At 32.1% G+C, this 23,547-nt stretch overlaps 1 protein-coding gene across 4 annotated transcripts in view; it reads left to right on the forward strand.

The window, feature by feature from the left end:
• LOC145297482 (calcium-dependent protein kinase C-like) overlaps positions 1-23,547 on the forward strand; it is a 731,210-nt gene that overhangs the window by 592,327 nt on the left and 115,336 nt on the right. For all 4 annotated transcript variants that reach the window (XM_080143353.1, XM_080143354.1, XM_080143356.1 and 1 more), the window contains 7 exons: positions 5,451-5,682; positions 10,035-10,160; positions 14,091-14,264; positions 17,223-17,314; positions 19,410-19,472; positions 21,344-21,482; positions 21,599-21,679. In XM_080143353.1, coding sequence (XP_079999479.1) covers positions 5,451-5,682; positions 10,035-10,160; positions 14,091-14,264; positions 17,223-17,314; positions 19,410-19,472; positions 21,344-21,482; positions 21,599-21,679 — 907 coding nt within the window. The remainder of the gene's footprint in view (positions 1-5,450; positions 5,683-10,034; positions 10,161-14,090; positions 14,265-17,222; positions 17,315-19,409; positions 19,473-21,343; positions 21,483-21,598; positions 21,680-23,547) is intronic.

Consider the following 23,547-nt stretch of genomic DNA (forward strand, 5'->3'; position numbering starts at 1 on the left):
AGGTTCTATATGTGTAAATAATAAAGTTTCTATAAATGCTTGGTTTCAAAGTTATAAGCAATAAAACAAATACTGATGTACATTCTTTCTCGTAAATATGACACGATTAAACACTATCCTTGTGAATAAGCTTGGGCCTGGTGTTGCCATATATACTAACCAAACTATAAAAAATTCCACTAAATAAATATAAAAGCTAAAACGAAATAATAAAGCTTTATAAGCGGCAGAAGCGGCTTTAATAGTCAACAATGGGATCACAGTCTGCACCTTAATAAAATGTTGACCTTTAATTCAGGGGGGAAAAAAACAACAAAATCATGCAGAGGAAGAAATGAGCCAGAAAGAAAATTAGATTAATAAGTGCTGTTACAAAGACAATCCTCAAAGAAAGAATCCTGTGTGTGTGTATATATATATATTGCTTTTAATCTTTGTGAAGAGACATGCGGTACAAAACTGTTCAGAGAATTAATTTTTCCTGTGCCCAAACAAGAATTCTTCTAATATATATATGGCAAAATGTCTATATTCTAAATTTCAAGATGTTATTCATTTTTTTGTCATTTATTTGCTCTGTAGTTACATCGAGCTTCATAAATGAAAGGATTAATATAAATAAAAGGTGAAATATAATTGAATAAACATATTTATCCCATACTCATATATAATAGCAATTATAGACAATACAAACGCATATATTGGTATATATTAGCCCCTCTTCTGATGACAAGCATTAGGCTTCGAAATGTCTAGGTATAAAGAGTATATAACACTTCCCCCAAATGTTGTGTTTCGTTATTACATCAACAAATCTTTGTATACCAACATATGACTTTGTCTATAATTGCTATTTAAGTTCCACCATACCTGTTGAGCTTTATATATCTTGATATAATCTTAAGGAAGTTTTCTATACTTCTTTAACCCCTACTTATATATTATTTCAAGTAACTACATAGCATTTTATCATCAGTGCGACCAGACATGCAACTATCTCAAGCCAGGTTTGAAAATCGACTGCCTAGATGATAAGTAAGCACTTCTAATGGTGACGCTATTCAGATGCTGCTATGACGGACATGTGAATTAACAAAATCTTTGTGAAGATCAGATTACGATTTTGAATGTCATGTTTACTGAGAATTTAAATATTTCTATTTTTCGACTCCATGTAAATCAGATTTGAATCTGTTGCGGCTGAACAATGAATTTCCTTTTGAAAATGGACTTCAAATTTCTATCAGTCTGTAAAAATAATTCTTAAGGATAACAAATAAATGGAAATAATATTTTCAGAGAAAATAAGAAAATATTGCCAATATTATAATAACAAAAAGTACGCCCCCCCTCCCCAAAAAAAGATATGATGTCAGCATTAACTGACACCACACAAATTAGTCCTGAACTATAAAGGAGATGGGAAAGCACTAGCCAGCCTTCCACTGGATGAGTACAAAGAGAATTGACACCTTGAAGAGGCTTATCGTCACCCAAATTCTGGTGAAGACCAATGGTTATTTCGAGTGAGAAGTGAATGGCAAGCGGTTGTTGCGATAATGCAAAATCGTTTGCAAAGGTTATCAAAAAAGGTGGAGAGTACTGGAAATGTGTGGAAAATTGTAACGCAGAGTCCAAGGAATATCGCCAGTTATTGTCAGTGAGTAATCTCTGATGTTGACCTGTATGAGAACTTCTTGTGAGTACAAATAATATTATTCGTCGTTGGCAAAACTCGGATATGAGTATAAATTTTGCTCCTTAGAATTGAGCCAGCCCCAGCTACAAAGTGTTTTAGGTGATCCACGAGGTGCAACTTCATGTTGCACACCTTTCAGATGTCCCCATTTACTGCAGCAATCATGTGCTTGACATGCAGATTCAGAAAGGTATCTTGCAACGGGTTACCGGTACACCATTACATGGAGTACTGCTTTGTCGCCTACCCACCAGGCGAGTTTATTCAGGGGTGCATCTCCGCCAGTGAATTAAACGCGCCCCCATCTGGGAGAACCTGGAATTTTCTATGATTTGGCGCAATACATACAATGCCTAGACCTTCCCAAATGGTCACCCATCTGGTACTGGCCAGGCTCATCGTTGCTTAACTTTGGTGATCTGGTGAGAACCGGTGTGTCAACGTGATTGTGCTATATAATACTATAATAACCAATAAAAAAAAAAAAATCTGCACAAATGGAGATTTCCTCTAAATCCGTTTTCATCAAAAAAATCTAAAACTTACTGCAAGCAACGATGTAAGACTGTAAAGAAAAAAAAATACTGATAATCATATATATATATCTATAATATAAAGTTGAATGTCTGTGCGTGCGTGTGTGTGTGTGTGTGTGTGTGTCTGGTCACAAATAGGCTCCTATATGGTTGACTATTTTAAAAAACTGATTACATATAATGATAGAAGATGTATCGAGACACAGGAATGGGTATGTTTGATCTGGCAGAATGGTGGTTCATTAAAATTGTGGGGTCTGCGTTCACGCCTGGCCCCCCAAAATTAAAAAAAAACCGTTTACAAGTGTTTTTGATATAGATGTACATAATAATACTTTGATAAGTATGTTTTAACTTAAATAGGGATGGTATAATAAAATTGTGGGGTCTGCGTTCGCGCCTGGCCTCCATAGAATGGAAATAGGCACAAACTTTATAAAGACTTGTCATATCTATCTCCGTAAGTATACTTTGATAATTATGTTTCAGTTGGAAGAAAAATGGTATAATAAAATTATGGGGTGTTCGTTCGCACATGACCTCCATAGAATGGAAATATGTCACAAAGTTTAACAAGGTTTTTTAATATAAATCCACAGAATATTGTGATAAGTGTTTCAATGTGAACAGGTATGGTATAATAAACAATGGGGTTTATCTATTTTATTTTTACTTTCATCATATTTTGCTTTGGTTTTCATACCTCCAAATTCAACCCAAATTTACAACCCTTCCTTTTCATAACCTATCATACTTTCATAATTCAGAGTCCATTTTCTATAGGCTGTTTTTGAACCTAGTCAACGACGGGTACTTTTGCTAGTGTATGTATATATATATATATATATATATATATATATATGATATGATATGATATCCTGCTCTAAATCTTGATTTTTTTTTTTTTTTTAATATTTCCATATTTTAAACTGTTACGAATTAAATGAATAATTGAAAAACTGGTCATGCAAAAATTTGAATTTTCTCTAATTGACATGATGTGATGACACTATAATTTTAAAGTTTAATGATTTTTGATGGAAAAATATGAGTTGAAATGAGTCGTCAGGTGACTCTTCCTCGTTTAATTGAACAAGAATTAAAATTAAGATGTGTTCATTACATTTGATGATCAACGATTGAAATTTTATTTAAAATTTTATTTAAAACTGAAGATTTATGACAAATCAGTCACGAGAATCGCAGATGCATAGAAAATATTTTGCACGATTATTGATGGAAACACAACAAACTGAAATGTAAAGGAATGATCAACCCTTTTTGCTTTTGATGATATTGAAAATACGCAAGCAAGATTTAATTTTAAATTTTTATTTTTCAATAGCTCAAACAGTAGGGAACAGGGCTCGAACGCTAAATGTTTTGGTTTCAATCCTAGCTGACGGTACCTAAGTCATTTTTTTTGTAAATCTTTTGAAATCAGTATATATATATATATATATGAGATACAATATAATATTCAATAGAAAATTGGCTCTATAATAATAAATACGAAATCTGCATGAATCAAAACACCATATTTAAGCATATTTTATGACCGGACAAGGCTTGGTGTCCCGCTTCTCCTCTAGTTAAATCAAATTTTTTTTTTTTTTTTTTTTTTTGTAAGACTTTCCGTGTAAAACACGTTTTTCAAAAAGAAACTTTTTGGTTTTTTATTTATTTTTGCTAGTGGTATTAACCCTGAGATCTAACCCAGCTCCTTCCATTCAAAATTCATGCAAAGATTTCAAACTTTGCAACAACCATGAATAACGTTGGTTATATACTTTTCTCTCTTCATAAGGGGCCGACCGCTAAGGGTTACTATCATCGGAAGAATCAGATAAAAACAAAAAAGTCTTCTTTTGGAAAACTTGTCTTACACTGAAAGTCTTAAAAAATGTATTGAATTGGTAAAAATTTAAATAACAGTATTTAGTTTTCTAAAAATGTATATAACAGTATTTAGTTTTCTAAAAATGTATATAACAGTATTTAGTTTTCTAAAAATCTATATAACAGTATTTAGTTTTCTAAAAATATATATAACAGTATTTAGTTTTCTAAAAATGTATATAATAGTATTCAGTTTTCTAAAAATTTCAAATCAAACTCATGATATAATTTTTCTATATTCCAAATTTATTTTTTTTTAAATAAAATATTTTACACAAGTGGTATAAATTGATGGGACGAACACCAAAAAAAATTGCAAAACTGTAATCAATATAAATCCTGAAAACCACTAGAAAGTGTTCCATTTGTTTGTGAAGTTATTTGCATTATCCTAGAACTGCCCGTTTGTGAAACTCTGCTTTCCTGGTCTGCTTTCCAGCTGACTACAATACGGCCGTCTTAAACGATTTCTACACTATTCTTCCAATGACAATACACACATTAACCTCCGAATGGCCTTGAGCCTTGATATGTGATAACCCCTTTGTAAAAAAAAAAAAAAATCATTAATAGTAGTTGGTACTACAGTGTCAAACCCGGTATAAGAGTTGGGTATATAGTCGAATACATGGATGACAATTAGAAAATCAAAAGACTTAAATGATTAAAAGGTTTTGTTATTCAGATAATATTCACTTAATTATTTTTGGTGCCATGATATTGAAACAAAAAGAATTCTGTAGTAAAAGTTTGTATTTTTCTTCACTGGTGATATTTTTTAATGTCTAAGAGAGGATACATTAATGCACATGAAATAGGTTGTGTATGGCATGATATAAGCATTGTTTAAATTTTAAAATGAAATATATATATATAGATATATATATAATGTCATTTTATGAGACAAATTACAACACAAAGATTTTGTAAAATAAACAAACATTTACTTATTTTATATGTATCCAGAGTCTCCATCTACAAAAGTTGTAGATGGGAGCTCCTCCTTTTATTAATAGAGAGCAACTTTAAATAAAAAATAAAAAGTGGTTGATCATGAGAAACCGATATATAAAAATATGAAGAAAAATAAAAACACATACTGTCAACCCATTTATACGCCAGGCGAGAAGAGGTAAACGACCTTCTTGTGTCTGGAAATGACACTTCAGCCATCAAGTCTTAAGAACAGAGATTGTGGCCCCTTATCTCCAACATTTTAGCAACAAAAAATAAAAACATTTTGAAGTCAAGTTATTTAGCTGAGTTTTTCCATTTATTTATTTTTTTTTTAATCAAAAATATTTTTCTTTCCTCAGCGACATTGCTGCTGAAGACATGTCCAAGAGATTGTCTCTAGAAGTATGGGATTGGGACCGCACATCTCGCAATGATTTTATGGGATCTTTATCATTTGGCATATCTGAATTGATGAAGAATCCTGTGGAGGGCTGGTTCAAGCTGCTCAATCAGGAAGAGGGAGAGTATTATGGGATAGCTGTCCCCGATGAGATAGCACCTACCATCCAAGAAATGAAGAGTAAATTTGAGGTAAGCCCCTTTTTAATTTTTTTTATAGAAAAAATACAATAAAAATTGTAATATGGAGTTCGGGTCTGGGAGCATGCATACACCTGGTTCTTATTGCTATGTTAGTATATGCATCTAAGAATCATGTTTTGTTTTTTTTACACGGTGGTCACCACTTATCAAGGTCCGGAAGCCACTCAGGGATAAGGGTTATTGCAAGTACAGTACGTTGGTGTGGAGATTTAATGAAGTGTTTACTTAAGAGGGCGGTTCATTAGGAATTTGTTAATCTTGGACTTGAAGACATCCAAGTTGTAGTCAGGTGGGAAGCAGGCAGATGGAACAGAGTTCCACAGGCGTGCAGTTTTAAGAAAGAAGCTTTGTTCATGGAATCTACGTTTTGATTTAGGCACAGATAAAGAGTGGGGGAAATTTTTCACAGTGGATTCAGCTGGAAGGGTGTTTTTCGTGAAAGATTGGCGAGGGGGGACCAGAGATTGCCATGAAGTCTATTTTGTACTCTGTCAAGGCAGGATAGGATATTTTTAGCAGCTCCTGCCCAGATATGGCAGCAGTATTCCATCCTTGGACGTACTTGGCTTTTATATAGATAGAGAATTGCATCAGTAGTGAGATATCTTCTGGAGCGGTAGAAGAATCCCACCATCTTTCCAGTGACTTTGGCAACAGACTGTTGGATTTGTACATAAAATTCTTAAATAAAAATGTAGAATTCAATTAAAAAAAAAACAAATGCAGGAATTTTTCACTTATATTTTCATTCACTGAATGTATCACACGCATGCACACATGCACAGAACTTGAAGGACTGCTAGACACCATTCAGTCTCTCTCTGTTTAAGGGTTTGTCAGTCTTAGTATTCTCATTAGAAGTAAACCTGACAAAATATATTTTTTTAAAGATGGTGTGCTGTCTTAAGCCATTCAGTACACCCCATCCAGAAAATTGGCAGTACTTATGTAGAATTCAATTTAATAAAAAAACACAAATACAGAAATATAGCCATCACAAAACAAAAATGTCATATTCCAAAAATCACAAATTGATCAAGTAGGTTTATTTTTAACTAAGAAAATCAAATTTTATGAGTATCTGAAAAGTAACTGCCTCGCCCGCCATGATGAAAAAAAAATGTCAAGAATCAAAAGGAGTTAACTCAACATTAATTCATAGATAGAGACAATGGATAACCCCCCCCCTGGAATGATACTTGTGCATAAGGATTGTACAATCCCTAACCCCACACCTCTCATGAATTGCTACTGCTTGAGTCCAGTGGCAAGGTAGATGAGAATGCCTTAATGAATCTTGCTTTCCGGGCTGTTGGAAAACTGCTTCTGTGATACCAGTATTCAAGAATTCTGGTGAAAGAACTGACCCAGCAAATTATCGCCCCATTAGCCTCCTCCCACTTTTCACCAAAATATTTGAGACCATAATTAACCATGCTCTAGTCTGGCACCTTACAAATGCTAAACTTCTGACTGACAAACAATATGGATTTAGACAAGCCCGTTCCACAGCAGACATCCTACTGTAATCTCTGAACGTATATACCATTCACTGGACAAAGCGGGGGGAGGGCAGAGCGGTAGCTCTAGATATATCTAAAGCTTTTGACAGAGTATGGCATGAGGGTCTCCTCAAGAAAATTAAATCATACGGTATCACTGGTAGAATACTTAACATAATTAAATCCTTCTTAGATAAGAGAAAAATCCAGGTTGTCCTTGACGGTCGTACATCTAAACAGTGTGATATAAATGCGGGAGTGCCTCAGGGGTCTATTCTTGGACTTCTATTGTTCCTAATATTTATTAATGACCTCCCCGACAAAACTGCCTCTGAGATGGGTATATATGCTGATGACACCATACTCTATAACAGGCATGACAGGAAAACAAATGAACACATATCTAAAGAAATGGCAAAAACACTAGAGGATGACCTCCAATCTGTAGTGGAATGGGGACATAAATGGATGGTCACATTCAATGCTGCCAAGACTAAACTGGTTTCTTTCAATAATTACAAGAAACCTTTTCGGCCACCAATAGCAATGGCCAGTGACTCCCTGTCTGAGAGTACATCTTTCAAACTGCTTGACCTAATGTTCACAGGAAACATGAGTTGGAACAATTATATTGAAAACATTGTCAGGGCCGCTGTGAAGAAGGTAGGCTCTCTCTACCGTGCTAGAAAACTACTGACACCTGAAAGTATCCTGTACCTCTATAAGGCCACCATTCGCCCATGTATGGAGTATTGCTGTCATATTTGGGCTGGTGCATCTGCTACTAGTCTCTCGCTCCTAGACAAGGTTCAAAAGAGAGTCGCCAATCTGATAGGCCCTGAACTGGCATCTAAGCTTCAGCCTCTCTCCCATCGACGAAACATTGCATCCCTCTGCCTGTTCTACAAGTATTTCAATGGTGAATGCTCTGACGAACTGCAGACACTTGTGCCCCCACGACGTAGACACCCTCGACAAACCCGACAGGCAGCTAAATGCCACCCCCACACAGTAGAGATCCCTAGATGTAAAAGATCTTTTTACTCCAGTAGTAGTGCCCCAGTAGTTGCTGCCCCTGATAGTAGCCAAAGTGGCAATGTGCCTTGTTTGGGGTGAAAATGTAATTTAAAAAAAAAAAAAAAACGATGCCAAATAAGCAGAGAGCACATATAACACTTGGAATTCCCAAATCGTCACCCATTTCAGTAGTGACCAGGCTCAATATTACTTAACTTTGGTGAATCTAACGACTAGATTTATGTTATAATACTGACAAATTCATTGTAATCATTTAAAAATGATTTTCTTTAGAAAATTAAAACTATTGATCAATTTATATGATTTTTGGAATATGACATTTTCGGTCTGTGATGGGTACATCTATCAAAGATTTTTCAATAGTTTTTTTTATTTTTATTTAAGTTGAATTCTTAAAAATAACCAAAATAGCAAATCACAAAAATAAAATTTGGTTTTGAATATCAGCTGTCGGACTTTAATTTAAATTTTAATTAAAATTGAACAATTGATATTCGACATCAATTAATAAATATTCATCAAATTTCAGTTTCTTTCGTGGACTTTAAAACAACAAAAGATTTTTTTTTTTTTTCATTTTTTTGACAAAAAAGATGATAAACTTATATCAAAATATTTTCAAGACATGAAAATGCTTAAATTATTTCTTATGTGTTTTCAATACAAACACAAATATATGTCTGTAGTCACATTAGCACACCAGTTCCTATTGATCACCAAAGTTAAGCAATTTTGAATCTGCCCAGTTCTAAGATGGGTGACAATTTGTCAAGGCCAGGCACTGTAGGTAACAAAGAACCTCTTCAAAATTCATATTAATCTACAAATCAATTGCATGCAAAAAACAGACAATTTCAAATATAGAAGCTTAGTCACATTTTTGGAAACTATTTCAGAAGTTGAATTTGAAAATTTAGAAAACCGGACAGGTAATTGAACAGGACATTGCCTAGGCTACTTTAAAAATTGTGGGCTCCCTCTACCGTACTAGAAAATTGCTTACACCAGAAAGCATCCTATATTTTTGTGAAGCCACAATTCGCCCATGCATGAAGTATTGTTGCTGAAACATCTACCGCTAGTCTCTCACTCTCAAGCTGAGTCCCAAAAAGAGTCTCAAATCTAATAGGTCCACACTATTGGTCAGCTCCAACCCCTGTCCCATCACTGCAATGCTGCATCCCTGGCCTGTTTTACAAGTGCTTTTATGGAATAGGTTCTAATGAACCCAAAATACTTGTCTTCTCAACATATGTACACCTGACTAACCCGACAAGCAGCAAAATCCCACCCCTTCACTGTTGAGGTCCCTAGAAGCCTTTCTACCTCAGTTTCTTCCTGTGGCCTGTAGACTTTGAAATTCCTTTTGTTTCCTGTTTTCCTGACTGTACTAACCTGCAGAAGTTTAAATGTAATGTGAACAGACATCTTGCTGTTCAACTTTTATCAAAATGACCAGATTCTGCATTAAATAACCCAAAAAGGGGTTGATATGCTATAAAATAAAACAACCAAATCATTACCTTTTAATTAAATAGACAAAATGTTTGTTTGAATAAAAATTAATACTAAAATAGAGCTCTACCTATCGTTGAGCATTATTGTATTAACATAAGATTGCACAGGATTAACTGCTATGAACAAAAAGGGTAAAAGTTTTTAAATTTTCAAGCAATTTTTTTTTTTTTACACAATATTTTAAGTACGTTATTTTGAACTGGCAATTTTATGTTGGATTTTTTTTCTAATGTTCTATTAAACTTGAGCATTATTTAGTTTGTATTTTTAATTTTTTTTCAGAAACAACAAATTGCTGATGGTAACTTGCCCTCTTCTCTGAATGATCAGAACATGAGCAAACAGGATATTGTTCGAGCAAGTGATTTTAACTTTTTAACTGTGTTGGGGAAAGGCAGTTTTGGAAAGGTACTTTCAAATATTTCACTTTTCTCTTTTGGATTTAAAAAGAAATTTTTTTATTCATTTTGTAAATTATTTGGCACTTATTCAAAATAATATCGTCAGAATTTTTGATGCAGTAAAACACTGGAAGTATTTTGGGTTTTTTTTCACGCAACTGCTGTGCAATTTTTTCTATGAAAAATATATTATTTTTGTTATTACGAAAATAATTCAATGAAAAATTAATTGAAAAATGAAAACTAATTTCATAATTATGACAAAAATACAATGAATAATCATTTGACAATTTTTACAAATTTTAAGAAAATTCAAATCCAGAAAATAAATTTTAATATACAAATTACTTGATTTTCTTTTATGATTTTTTGTTTAAATCAAAATAAATATTTAGTGTTTCATGATAAACAAATATGAGAGCAAATAAACGTTTTCTTAAACCACGTTGGCTTCCGTGATTTTATTGGCTCAGCATTTCATGCAAACAATACATTCAACTCTGCTTTTTCATATAAAGCAAGAGTTTTTCTCTAAACAAATGGCAAGTTTTTTTTTGTTTAGAAGGTCTACACTTATTAAATATAACAATAGAGCATATATAAAACAGAACAACCAAACCATATCTATATATATAAAAGCAAAAACGTATGTGTGTTTGTGTGGCCGCTAAAAACTTTCGACAGACAGCTAAAATTCATAAACTTGGTATCATATTGAAGCTCCATCCTTCGTCCGAAAAATATTGAAAATTTGGCCAAAAACGTTAATTTTTTCACCCTAAAATCGACAATTTTCTACAGGGTGGGGGGGTCAACAAAAACCGTCCTCTCATGACGACGATCGGTTCTACGCATGCATCAGATGACGTCATGACTTGATTTAGTTTAAATAGTTGAAGAACTGACTAAATTTCATGTACGTCATGTTAGCTCAGTTGGTTAGAGCGTTGGATCATTATCTAAATGTTTTGGGTTTGAATCATGGTGTGAGACGTCATTTTTTTTTTTCGATTTTTAAATTTAAATATTGAACCAGTGTTATTTAAGTCATTTTTCATGTAACGTTCGTTTTCTGTTTTTGTTTTTTTTACTTCGCTTATTCTTAGGTTTTCATTAACACCCCCCCAACTGACCACACACACCCAAAAACACCCCATATTAAATTTTAATATCGAAACAGGCTTATTTAAGCCATTTTTCACATGTTTTTTTTTTAATGTTAGTTTTTCTTTTTTGTTTTTGTTTTTTTGATTTTTACATTTAACATCGTTCGTTTGCCTTACGTTAGTTTTTTTTTTTTTTTTTTTTTTTTTTTTGATGTTTTGATTACCCACCGCCCAGGTACCCCCCGCTTTCTGTTTTCTTTTTTTACTTCGATTATTCTTACGTTTTCATTAACAGCCACACACACCTCCAAACACCCGGGCAATGCCAGGTACCCCCTAGTCTATATATATAAAAGGCAAAATGTGTGTGACCATTTCGTGTATGTCTCGCAAAGGCTTCTTTTGCACACGCTCCCGGGGGGGGGGGTTTACTAATACTTAGAACTGTTTATATATCCGCTAGATAATAATATCTATAATTTGGGGATGCAGGTCGCCTCTACATTTATTTACGTCGACTTTTATGAGATCCGCGCTATTTCGCTCTGTCCCCTGTTTGTCCTGCTTTTTAGTATAAATAAAGTGAAACTAAAAATTCAAACCGTGCGGTTCTCGGCATCGCACCGGGAAACGTCCAGAAGTAAATCAGCTTTGATCAACGTGGAGACAAACTCTCATATCAGACAATTGCTAATCAATCTGGACAATGGGGAGCTGGTTTTCCCCTCCCCAACATCTGTTGGGGAAAAAACCAGTCAAAGTTGGGTCAACAAACCCAAGTTAACTGAGTGACTTCTATTTGACCTCAATAATTAGGTCAAATAGAAGCAGCAGAGTTAACTTTTATTGCTGCCACCTGTCAATAGTTAAATAAATAAATTCATACATGTTTCCCTTGTATGTCTCCGTGGCCCAGTGGTTACACTTTAATTTCCAACTTTGCCTCAAGGGTTTGGGTTCGATTCTCATACTCACCTATCAAAACTTTTTTTTATTTTAACCCCCCCCCTCCCCGGAGTTTTGATTTACTCAAAACACCCGGGCATCGCCGGGTGCACCCTGCTAGTATAAATATAAAAGAATAACAATTTCATTGTGTGCCAAGGTTTTATTTATCTTCATTCTTTTAGCATATCAAAACTTTGCACATTTTTTTACAGATCTGTATATATATATATATAAAATATATTTTAGTCATCGACATACAGACCTGTTTCGTTGTTTCACAACTCATCAGTGCCACTAGACTAACACCTATCCCAAGCCGAGGATCGAACCTAGAACCGTCGTGATGACAGTCGGCAGCTCTACCCTCTGACTACGGAATCGGTGGCCGAAATTAATCTGTCCAAATGTCTATTTAAATAAACATCCGTCCGCCACTCGTAGAGGGCTCAAACGTTTGTTTGTAAACAAACCGCGAGCTTCGCATTTTTTCAGCTAAATTAAGTAGCGAGTAAGATAATTTACGATAGTGCTCTACCCAAGAGGGGGGCTTTATAAAATATATTTTAGTCATATGCACTGTTTCTTAGCTTAAAATAATTGTTTTTCATGTTTCAAAACTAAAAGAAAATTACTTGATGAAAAATGGGCGTGAATTTTAGGTAATTTTAATAGTTCAAACATTTTTCTATATTTATATGCGTATGAAAACCGAGACGTATACACTATTAGTACTTACTTATAAAAACTTGGCATTTGTTTAGAGAAAAAGTCTTGCTTTATATGAAAAAGCAGAGTTGAATGTATTGTTCATGTGTGTTGTAGCATCACAGTTAAACGGTTAATCTAGGAACCAAACTAACTGCACATTTGGAATCGGCACCTTTCGATCTGATTTCCTTTTTGATGTCAGGATTTCTTATACCATTTTTAAAACTCATTCAAAATTAAAAGTGGATCAAAGTAATATTATTTGTATTCTTCACACAATTGTTTTCATCTTGAGTGTCATTTTCACAAGAATCCATCGCATAATGGATAAAATACTTGGTAAAATACAGCTATAAAAATGACACTGTTCTGGAAGTTGATGGTTTAATCCGTAGAACAAGTGACATTCAAAATACAATTGCAAATTATTTAGGACTTCTACTTAGTCATGGCTGACAGAATGAGAGCATACTATCTCCTTGGATTAAATGAAAGGTTTCATTCAAGTTCAACAAGGTACATCTGAAGCGAAACATAAAAATAATATTCAAGATGAGAACAATAACTCAAATAATACAATTAATAAAATCCTCATCTAAAAAAACGTGTTCCATTTTTTACGTCCTCTTTCCTACTGACCAAACTTATTTATGGATTTTTCTTTTTTTTTTCTTTTTTTTTTTGAAAAAACGAAAAGCGAAAAAATTCATAAATATTCAAGTTTTATTATTAATTAATGCTGTTTTATCGATTTCCAAACCATTAATTCTTTTAATGAAAGGGAAGTAACTCTGTTTTTCACCATCTTGAATGATCTCTTAAATTAAATAGAGAGTTTTATTTTTTTTAATTCTAATTTTGAACAAAATACCCGTCCATGCTTGTTTCCCTTTAATGTATAAAATTATTTGGTGAATAAGGAAAAAATTTTTTCTCTGAAAGATTTATTTTTCAGAATAAGTATTTTTGGAAAGCAAACCTGCAGAATTCAGCCGACACAGTATAGGTCAAACACTACCAACCTTTTGAGATCAGCAGTTCTTATTGACCAGGTCATACAGCAATAGAGAAGGATCATCTTAACAGGGACCTGATAAATTTGGACTTTATTGCTTGATTTTCAAACTTAAAATATATTTATTTTTAAAATGTTCCAATCTGTAATATTTTAACAGGTAGTCCTAGCAGAGCGCAAAGGTACGGATGAGCTTTATGCTGTCAAGATCCTTAAGAAAGATGTCATCATTCAAGACGATGATGTTGAATGCACGATGATTGAGAAAAGAGTCCTTGCTCTCTCAAGCAAACCCCCATTTCTTGTCCAGCTACACTCCTGTTTCCAAACAATGGTAAGCATCGCATGGCGTCTTTTTCTTTTTTTTTTTTAACTTGCAGAATCGTTCACTTAAATGATTAAGAAATCATCTCATCTATAAAGGATGGGCATCAATATTGAATTGATCAATTCCTGAAAGCTTCAGAGTTATACCTATGACCTTGATTTCAGATTTCTGTGTAAAGAAAGCAATTGTGCTTTTGACTAGTTACCAGAAGTCTGTTTTGCTGTGAGCTTAAAAATAAAAGATGTTTCGGCTAATCTAATCTCCAGTTTTGTTTAGGTGCAGCTTTCAAAACTTTATAATTTTTATCAAATGTTGTGAAAATAACCTACAAGATGAGAATGATTATTCAAATTTATCAATAAACATCTAAAGTAATTAGAAACAGAATAATATTAAGTTGAAAATAAAAAATAATATTAATTAAATTGAAAATAAAAAATATTAATTAAATTGAAAATAAAAAATATTAATTGAAAATAAAAAATATTAATTAAATAGAAAATAAAAAATATTAATTGAAAATAAAAAATATTAATTAAATTGAAAATAAAAAATATTAATTAAATTGAAAATAAAAAATATTAATTAAATTGAAAATAAAAAATATTAATCAAATTGAAAATAATATTAATTAAATTAAAAATAAAAAATAATATTAATCAAATTGAAAATAAAAAATAATATTTATCAAAGTGAAAATAATATTAATTAAATTGAAAATAAAAAATATTAATTAAATTGAAAATAAAAAATATTAATCAAATTGAAAATAATATTAATTAAATTGAAAATAAAAAATATTAATTAAATTGAAAATAAAAATATTAATTGAAAATAAAAAATAATATTAATTAAATTGAAAATGAAAATATTAATTAAATTGAAAATAAAAATATTAAATTGAAAATAAAAATAATAATTATTAAATTGAAAATAAAATAATATTAATTAAATTGAAAATAAAAATAATATTAATTAAATTGAAAATAAAAATAATATTAATTGAATTGAAAATAAAAATAATATTAATTGAATTGAAAATAAAAATAATATTAATTGAATTGAAAATAAAAATAATATTAATTGAATTGAAAATAAAAAAATAATATTTATTAAATTGAAAATAAAAAAAAATATTAATTAAATTGACAATAAAAATGAGATTTTTTTTTTTCTGACACAATGGAATTGAAATATAAAAATACAGATTTTTATGAATAAACAAAATGAAACTATGCTAAAGAGGCAATTATTTTATTAAAAATCATTAGATTTTTTAATTTTGACTCTTTTTTTTTTTTTTTTTTTTTTTCCTCATTAATTTCGGATAATAAAATCTCCATATCCATCATCAGATCGTAGTGGAATGAGGCCGTAAATATATGATAACATTTAATACTAGTAAGATTAAGCTGCTCTCCTTTAACAATTACAAAAGGCCTCTCCAACCACCAATATCCATGACAACGCCTTACCTGAGAATTCTTTCCTCAAACTTCTCGACTTAACATTCACAAGAAATATGAACTGGAACAAATATATTGAGGACATTGCGAAGGCTGCTGTAAAGAAGGTGAGTTCCCTCTATCGTGCTAGAAGACTACTTACACCTGAGAGTATCTTGTATTTCTATAAGGCCACCATTTGCTCATGCATGCAATATTGTTGCCACATCTGAGATGGTGCATCTATCACTAGTCCCTCTCGTATAGGGTTAAAAAAAGAGTCTTCAATCTAATAGGTCACGCTTTGTCAGCTAGGCTCCAACCTCTGTCCCATCGCCAGTATTGATAGGATTGCATATTTTTATATAAAAAATATATAATTTATTTTTATATTTCAGCTTCTAAAGAAACATATAATTAAAACTTAACAATAGGCAGCCAGATTTTGTTCGAGTGACTGCCATGAATGGAATCCAAATTGGAATAGCTAAAGCTTTCTTGTAATGACAAAAATGAGAGAGACTATGGATAAATATAAAAAAAGAACAGTAAAATTTAATTCACAATGTCAGGTGACAAGTTCATTCAGTTCAACCTTCCTGTCCTTTTATAAACCTGCATCAAAGTCAGTGGGGATCAAATCTGATCGCAGACACACTTTTTGTCAGCAAGTTATCAACCCTGACAGGTGGCGTTCTTCAACATGTTTTTATAGCATCATTTCAATTCTGTGTTTCCCCACAAGAATCATAAAAGTCAAACACAAGATCCTCGATTGTAAGGAACACCAGTTCCCACAAATGTGTGCTCATCATTGTGCCACGATGTTGAAAGTCAGTTGTATTTGACTTTTACTCCAAATCACTCACTAGTCTGTTCGGAGACGGTTGATAATCATTGTATCAAGCATGTTTGAAATCAACGTTAACATGTAATTTACTTTCAAGGAAATGAAGACTTCTCTTCCTCACTCTCTCTTTAAGCCATGTGATGTTACATCTGTTGCTTTAGATCGCTCCCTCTAATAAGCCTAACCTCAAGTACAGCAAATTGACTCTGAACTTGGATTTCCTTTTATTTTCAACTAACTAATTTATATACTAGTTGGCTTATATACTTTGTTAACAGCACCAAAGGTCCATACAAAATTTCAGCCAGATCAGTCCGGTAGTTTCTAAGAAAAAGTTGAAATAGCAGATATTGACAGACTAAGAGAAATAGTAAAAATGTAAACAAAACAAAATTAAAATGGTCAACTTTAGTCGAGTGCAACCCAAAGGCTCCCATTTCATTGTCTGTTACACAGATGTAGGGGATGGTGCCACTCCTTTCCTAAGATTATTCCACTGATCCTTGATCCTCAACTTATTTTTTTTTTTTTAGTATGATTCAATCAAGGATTGAGCCCCAGTTTCCGAGCCCATTATGCAAAATAGATTAGAAGATGCAAACAATGTAAATAATTAATCTGCAAAAAATCTGAATTCATTTTCATATTTTTTTTCACTAAATTTTCCAGGATAGATTGTATTTTGTGATGGAGTACGTTAATGGTGGTGATTTGATGTACCGAATCCAACAAGAAGGGAAATTTAAAGAACCAGTTGCTGTGTAAGTATCTTTCCAGTTCCGTAAGTCGAATAGACAAAATTTCAACCCATAAGTCTTAGTCATAATGAAAAAACAATTTTACAAAATTGTGAAAATATTTTTTACAAATTAGACAAGGTCGCCCGGCTTTGCCCGGTCGTAAAATACGCTTAAATATATTTTAATACATGCAGATTTTGTATTAATTATTACAGAGCTAATTCTCTATTGAATATTATATTGTACCTAATATATAGTAGTGATTTCAAGTTAAAAAAACAGGCTTATGTGCCATCAGCTGGAATTGAAACCAACTGCATTCCCTACCGTTTGAGTTATCGACAGATAAGAAAAATTTTTAATTAAACTACTTCAAGCTATGAATGAATTTGCGTATACACAAAAGTAATAGAAATATGTCTGCAAATTGAAATATACATTTTGCATTTCAACTTGCTGACATTTCTGTATGCATTATTCATCGGTTTAAACAAATATTTTACTCGTTATAAACCATCCTTGTGTATGGTTACTGTTTCCTGTTAATTTCAGTGTTATGTGATCATTAGTTTAAGAGTTTATTGGTTTATCGGTTAAATATTTTTACACACACACACATACATGCATACATACATCTATTTTATTTGTATAGACTAAACTCCCAATGACCCATTAGGTCAGTATTTGTTATATATTTTTAATATTAGTTGTTCCTATTCAATGTTGTTGGGAGTTTTTTAGTCAATCCAAGTACCTTACTTCAACTCCCATCACCCATACAGTATCAAACATGGAATCGCACGCTGCCTACAACATCGAGCAGAGACAATAAGTAGCAACACCATTACATACCACCAAGAAATGGTCGGGTTGAAGAATACCCTCCGTCGTAACAACTACCCCGATAGCATACTATCCACCAGACGTGTTAATAGTATAAGAGAGGAGAATGAAACCCAAAAACCTCCAACGGTCTGCCTACCATACATACGAGGTATCTCCGAAAAGATTCAGAGAATATGTGCCCCCTACAACATCTGGTATTCAAGAGCGAGTCAACACTCAGACGACACCTGGTACGAGTGAAGCCCCGCATGGAGGAGAACATGACCAAGAACTGCATATACTCCATCCCATGCAGTTGCAGAAAGGTTTACAAGGGTGAAACATGCTGCCCCCTCAAAGTAAGGGTGGAAGAACACTGAAAAGCGGTAACTAAAGGGGAGACGGAAAAATCGGGTATAGCCAACCATGTCTGGATGGAGAGAGGGGACCATCGCCCCCTATGGGATGAAGTAAAAATAATAAACAGAGAGACCCACTGGAAAGTGAGAAAACTTAAAGAAACAGCTCACATGCTCGGACATAACAACCTACTGAGCAAACCAAGCGTAGAGCTGAATGCAATTTGGACACCTAATAGAGAGAGAAAACCTTGAATAACAACATAGGTTTAACATTAACAAAAACCAACTAAGAGTTGTCCTAGTGACATATGGCCGAGTGGTCCTAGACGTTGTATCAAAGTTTACAGTTACCTGAGTTCAATCCTGAACGAAGGCAGTGAAAAGTAACATTCAAAACAGAGAATCAGCAACTATGTCCCAGAGCCTATCTGGAGTCCAAACACGGTACCCCCGTAATAATAATAAAGGGTTGGGTTCGAAACTCCTAAGTTCCCAGTTCAATACAAAACACCTGATGAAGGCCGGAGGGCAAAACGGCCGAAACGTTGTGACTATAACAACTAAGATGAGGAAGTCAGTACGACAATCTTAAAAATACAGACAATTACAATCCAAAGTTGTTGTGTTTTTTTTTGTTTTTGTTTTTTGAAAAATGGTTTAATTGTAATATAGTACCGTTGAACTACCTCGTATATTTCACTCAAACTGATTGAAGGCATCATAGCCGCCAACAGTAAAAACATTGAATTTAACTATTTTATCTAATTATTATTAACATTATTTTATAAATTTCAACATGTAATTATTAATAATTGTATTTTATAAATATCATTTCAACATGTAATTATTGAAGTAACATTGGTGTCATATAAAAAAAATACATTTGAAATGTTGTTCAAATCTTTTCATAGTCTTGAATTCTTTTTCAGGTTTTATGCAGCAGAAATTGCAATCGGCCTTTTTTATCTTCATCAAAAAGGCATAATATATCGGTGAGTTGTCGGTTATTTTTTTTGGGGGGTGGGGGTCATTTTGTTTATCATTCCCTCACTTTTCACTTGGTATAAGATGGAGTACAACTGTAGTTGGGAATGGTTTCTTCTTTAAGGAATCAAGTTTTTGGAGTTTTTTGGGGGGGTTTAGTTTGGGCATAATCTTTTTGGAATGAACCGGTTTCTTTAGGAGTTTTAGTTTGGGCATAATATTTTTGGAATGAATCAGTTTCAAAGAAATATTTTCAGTGAGAAAAAGGTTTGTAGGTTTATCATTAATTGTGAGAAAATGAGAAGCATGTTATATGATAACCAAAATAACTACTTCAAAAGGCATATATTCACAAAAAAACATTTTATATATGTTTAAAATAGAAGATTACAGTAGTAAGAAAAAAATAGAATATTGAATATTTTTAGAGTTTTTGTAAAACAATGGTGAAACATTAGTTGAGATATTGAAGAAGCTCGAGTCAATAGTTTAAGAGCCGTGAATTACAGGGATCAGAAAATCAGAATCTCTCCGCTCAATTATATAAATTATATTTCATTAAAAGTGAGTATGCATGTGAAAGTGTACAATTACACGAGTTGAGGATTGTGGTGATTAATGGAGATGTATATTAGCATTTTGTGAAATTATTTTGGTCAACTGTTTACTGAATGAAATTATTTTGGTCAACTGTTTACTGAATGAAATTATTTTGGTCAGCTGTTTTTACTGAATGAAATTATTTTGGTCAACTGTTTTTACTGAATGAAATCATTTTGGTCAACTGTTTTTACTGAATGAAATCATTTTGGTCAACTGTTTTTACTGAATGAAATCATTTTGGTCAACTATTTTTACTGAATGAAAATCTGACTTTTTAAAGGATTTAGGTGTCTTCCAGAAAGATCATTTTGAATAAATTCAGAAAGTTCTCTCATTATTCCAAAATAAAATGATTTATTCTCATTAATTCAGGTCTGCACAAATTCGGTCCTCTGCTTTTCTTCACAAGTTTTTTGTCAACAAAAATGGAGGACTGCTTGAAATATAAGAAAATAAAATATTAAATATAAAAAACATTTTCATGCTTCAAAAAGAAACCTCATATTTACTACGTAGGCATTTTAACAACACGGTAAAAGCAAACATTTTCCAACCAGTTTTTAACAAGACTTCAACAATTCCCTGTCTGAGAATAATTGAATTTCTATGTGACCTTGTTCAGTGGGATAGCCATTTTGAAGAAGGGAAAATAAAGAGTAGAAGTGGCAGAGTTTCTCTGGCCATTGTCTGGGGAAACTTCTGAACAATTCTTTCTTCCTGATGGTGAAGCAATACAGATTGTAATAACGGTGTGGAGAACCACAGCAATAAGCGCTAATGATTGCCCTCTGTAGGGAAGCGTTGGCATTCAAACTCGAAACGCATCTGATATGAAAAATAAAAAGATGAATAAACATTCCATTTCTTTTTTAAATATCAAACTTATGCCGGCCTTTTTTTTATTTTGATGAATTTTAATAATTAAATTCAGTATTTATTTGTGGACTGTTATCTTCATAATTGTTGTTGTTTCGCCATATTTCTGCCAACTCATCCTCATAAATAAATACATACACTAATTACTCATCTCAAAGGATACCAATAAAAAATAATCTATAATTAAATACAGCTATAGTATTTCCTTCCTAGGATATTGGGTAAGTAGATAAATGTTTTTATAAGTAAAATTTATTGGTTCATATTTAAAACAACTGATAGGTCCATATAACTATATCTGTTGCTACGTTTCTTTAATATCAGTGCATGATAAGAATGTTCTGTTTTATTTGTATTTCAATTATCCATTCTTTTCTTATGGTCTGTTCAAATTCTGCAGGGATTTAAAACTTGATAATGTGATGCTGAATGCTGAGGGACACATCAAAATAGCCGATTTTGGAATGTGTAAAGAAGGAATTCTAGGGGAAAAAACGACCCGAACCTTTTGTGGAACTCCCGATTATATAGCACCAGAGGTAAAAAAAAAAAAAAAAAAAATTATATACCGATTTCATCAATAATTGTTGTAATTTACACGACTAAAAAACTTAGATTTCTTTTTTATTATAAATTTTTTTTGCTTTTCCTCTAGATTGTATTATATCAACCTTATGGCAAATCTGTTGATTGGTGGGCTTATGGTGTTTTATTATACGAGATGTTGGCTGGTCAGGTAAGTTAAATGAAACCAAAATTTGTTTACATAGATTACAATACCAGATTAGCTTTTAATTTGTGCTAAATATCTAAGAGTTTGTTAAAAAAAATATCTACCTGAATAAACGACTTTTTATGCTGACAAAATATGTTTGTAGTTTTTAACCCAATTTTAGTTTCCTAAGTTTGCGGAATATGTTTCAACTTTTAAAAGTAAATAAGTGAAACAGAGAATAGTAGAAAATGGAACTTTTGGTTTCTGCAGCGTCATAATTCTTGCTTCCTTTATTGTGTTCAGTCCTCACATTCCATAAGCAATGTTTCTGACAAAGAGAGAAGAATTGCTGTTTTCAAAATTGGAATCTATCCATCTCCTAACACTTATAGTTGGCTTGTTTTTGATTTTTGATTGTGTTACGGCATTCACCATAGACAAGTGAAAAAATAAAGAATAGCTTTGTCCAGGATTCCTCATAAATTAAAAAACAGAAATGATGTACATACTTGTGATGAAACAAAAATATATTCCAAAAATCACATATGATCAAGTAGTTTTATTTTTATAAAAAAGTGATAAATGAAAATTTGTAGGTATTACATTAATCTAAGTATAAATCATTATCTCCCTTTGTTTCTTGAAACTTTTTTTCAAAAAGGCAAGCAAAACAGTCACTCCTTACATACTCATAAAATTTGATTTTCTTATTTAAAAATGAAATTACTTGATTTATGTGAATTTTGGAATATGTTTTTGTTCCATCACGGGTATGTACATCATACATATTTTTCTTTATTTTTGTTGCTCAATATAATGGAAATTCTGCACAAGAACGAAAATTTATATAAAAATCATTTTTATATAATCATTTGATTGATATCTTTGAAACAATAAGTTTCTTTGATAATTTATGAACGAATTTGATTTCAAATTATAAAAAATTCATTGAATATTTTATGAAGAATAATTTATTGCCTCCAATTTTTTGTGCTTTTAAAATTCTTTTATAAATTTTGACTCTTAAGAAAGTAAAAGAAATGAACTCTGAGTAAAAAACAATTTTCTTCCAACTTTTAAGCCATAATTTCCAACTTTGCACAAAACAGTATATCAATATTAAACGCTTATTTTGTGTTAATTTGAAAAAAATAAATCTTATTGTATATTTTGACACTTAAAATTTATATTTGAACAAATGTTATCTGCAATGTTTTATTTATTAAATAGATAATAAAATTGGTATTTTCATTTTAGTAAATTGTCTCCTATGATCATTCGTCTGAGAAACCAGATTAGAATTAAATTTGACTTCAATTGTACATTGATAACAAAGGAAAGCTATTTGCAAAGCAACAAAAATGAAACACTTAACAATCTCATATAAAGCATGAAGATAAAACTTGCCCACATTGCTCGATAGTCACGTTCGCAGTTATCAACTAGATGGTTGCAGATTCAGTCACAGCTTGGTGTGGAGTTTGGACACACTGAAAAACTGTGATACACTGAAACAGTTTATTAATTACCATATAACATAATATATCCAATGAAATCTTCTCGGTGTTCAAAAAGTATGGAGAAAAGAATAAAATTCCTTTTATTTGCACAGTGAAGGTTGGCGACAGCTATTATAGTATAACAACTATTGCTAAATTATAATAATGAGGAATTTAAATGAAAGGGAAATGTTATTATATAAGGATAAGCTAAGGAAAATGGATAAACTTGTGACAAACTATCTTATTTATATTAACAGCTGTAGGGTGTGATCAAAAGTATGATCTTGGTGGTTAACTTGACTCAAGCCATAATGTTAGTCATACTAGAGCATTGTGGTCGTTTTTTTTTTTTTTTTTTTGGTTAGATGTTAACATTTTTAATTTCTT

The sequence above is a fragment of the Euprymna scolopes genome, chromosome 18, assembly GCF_053919585.1.
Source record: "Euprymna scolopes isolate OS-2025 chromosome 18, ASM5391958v1, whole genome shotgun sequence".
Lineage (NCBI taxonomy): Eukaryota > Metazoa > Mollusca > Cephalopoda > Sepiida > Sepiolidae > Euprymna > Euprymna scolopes.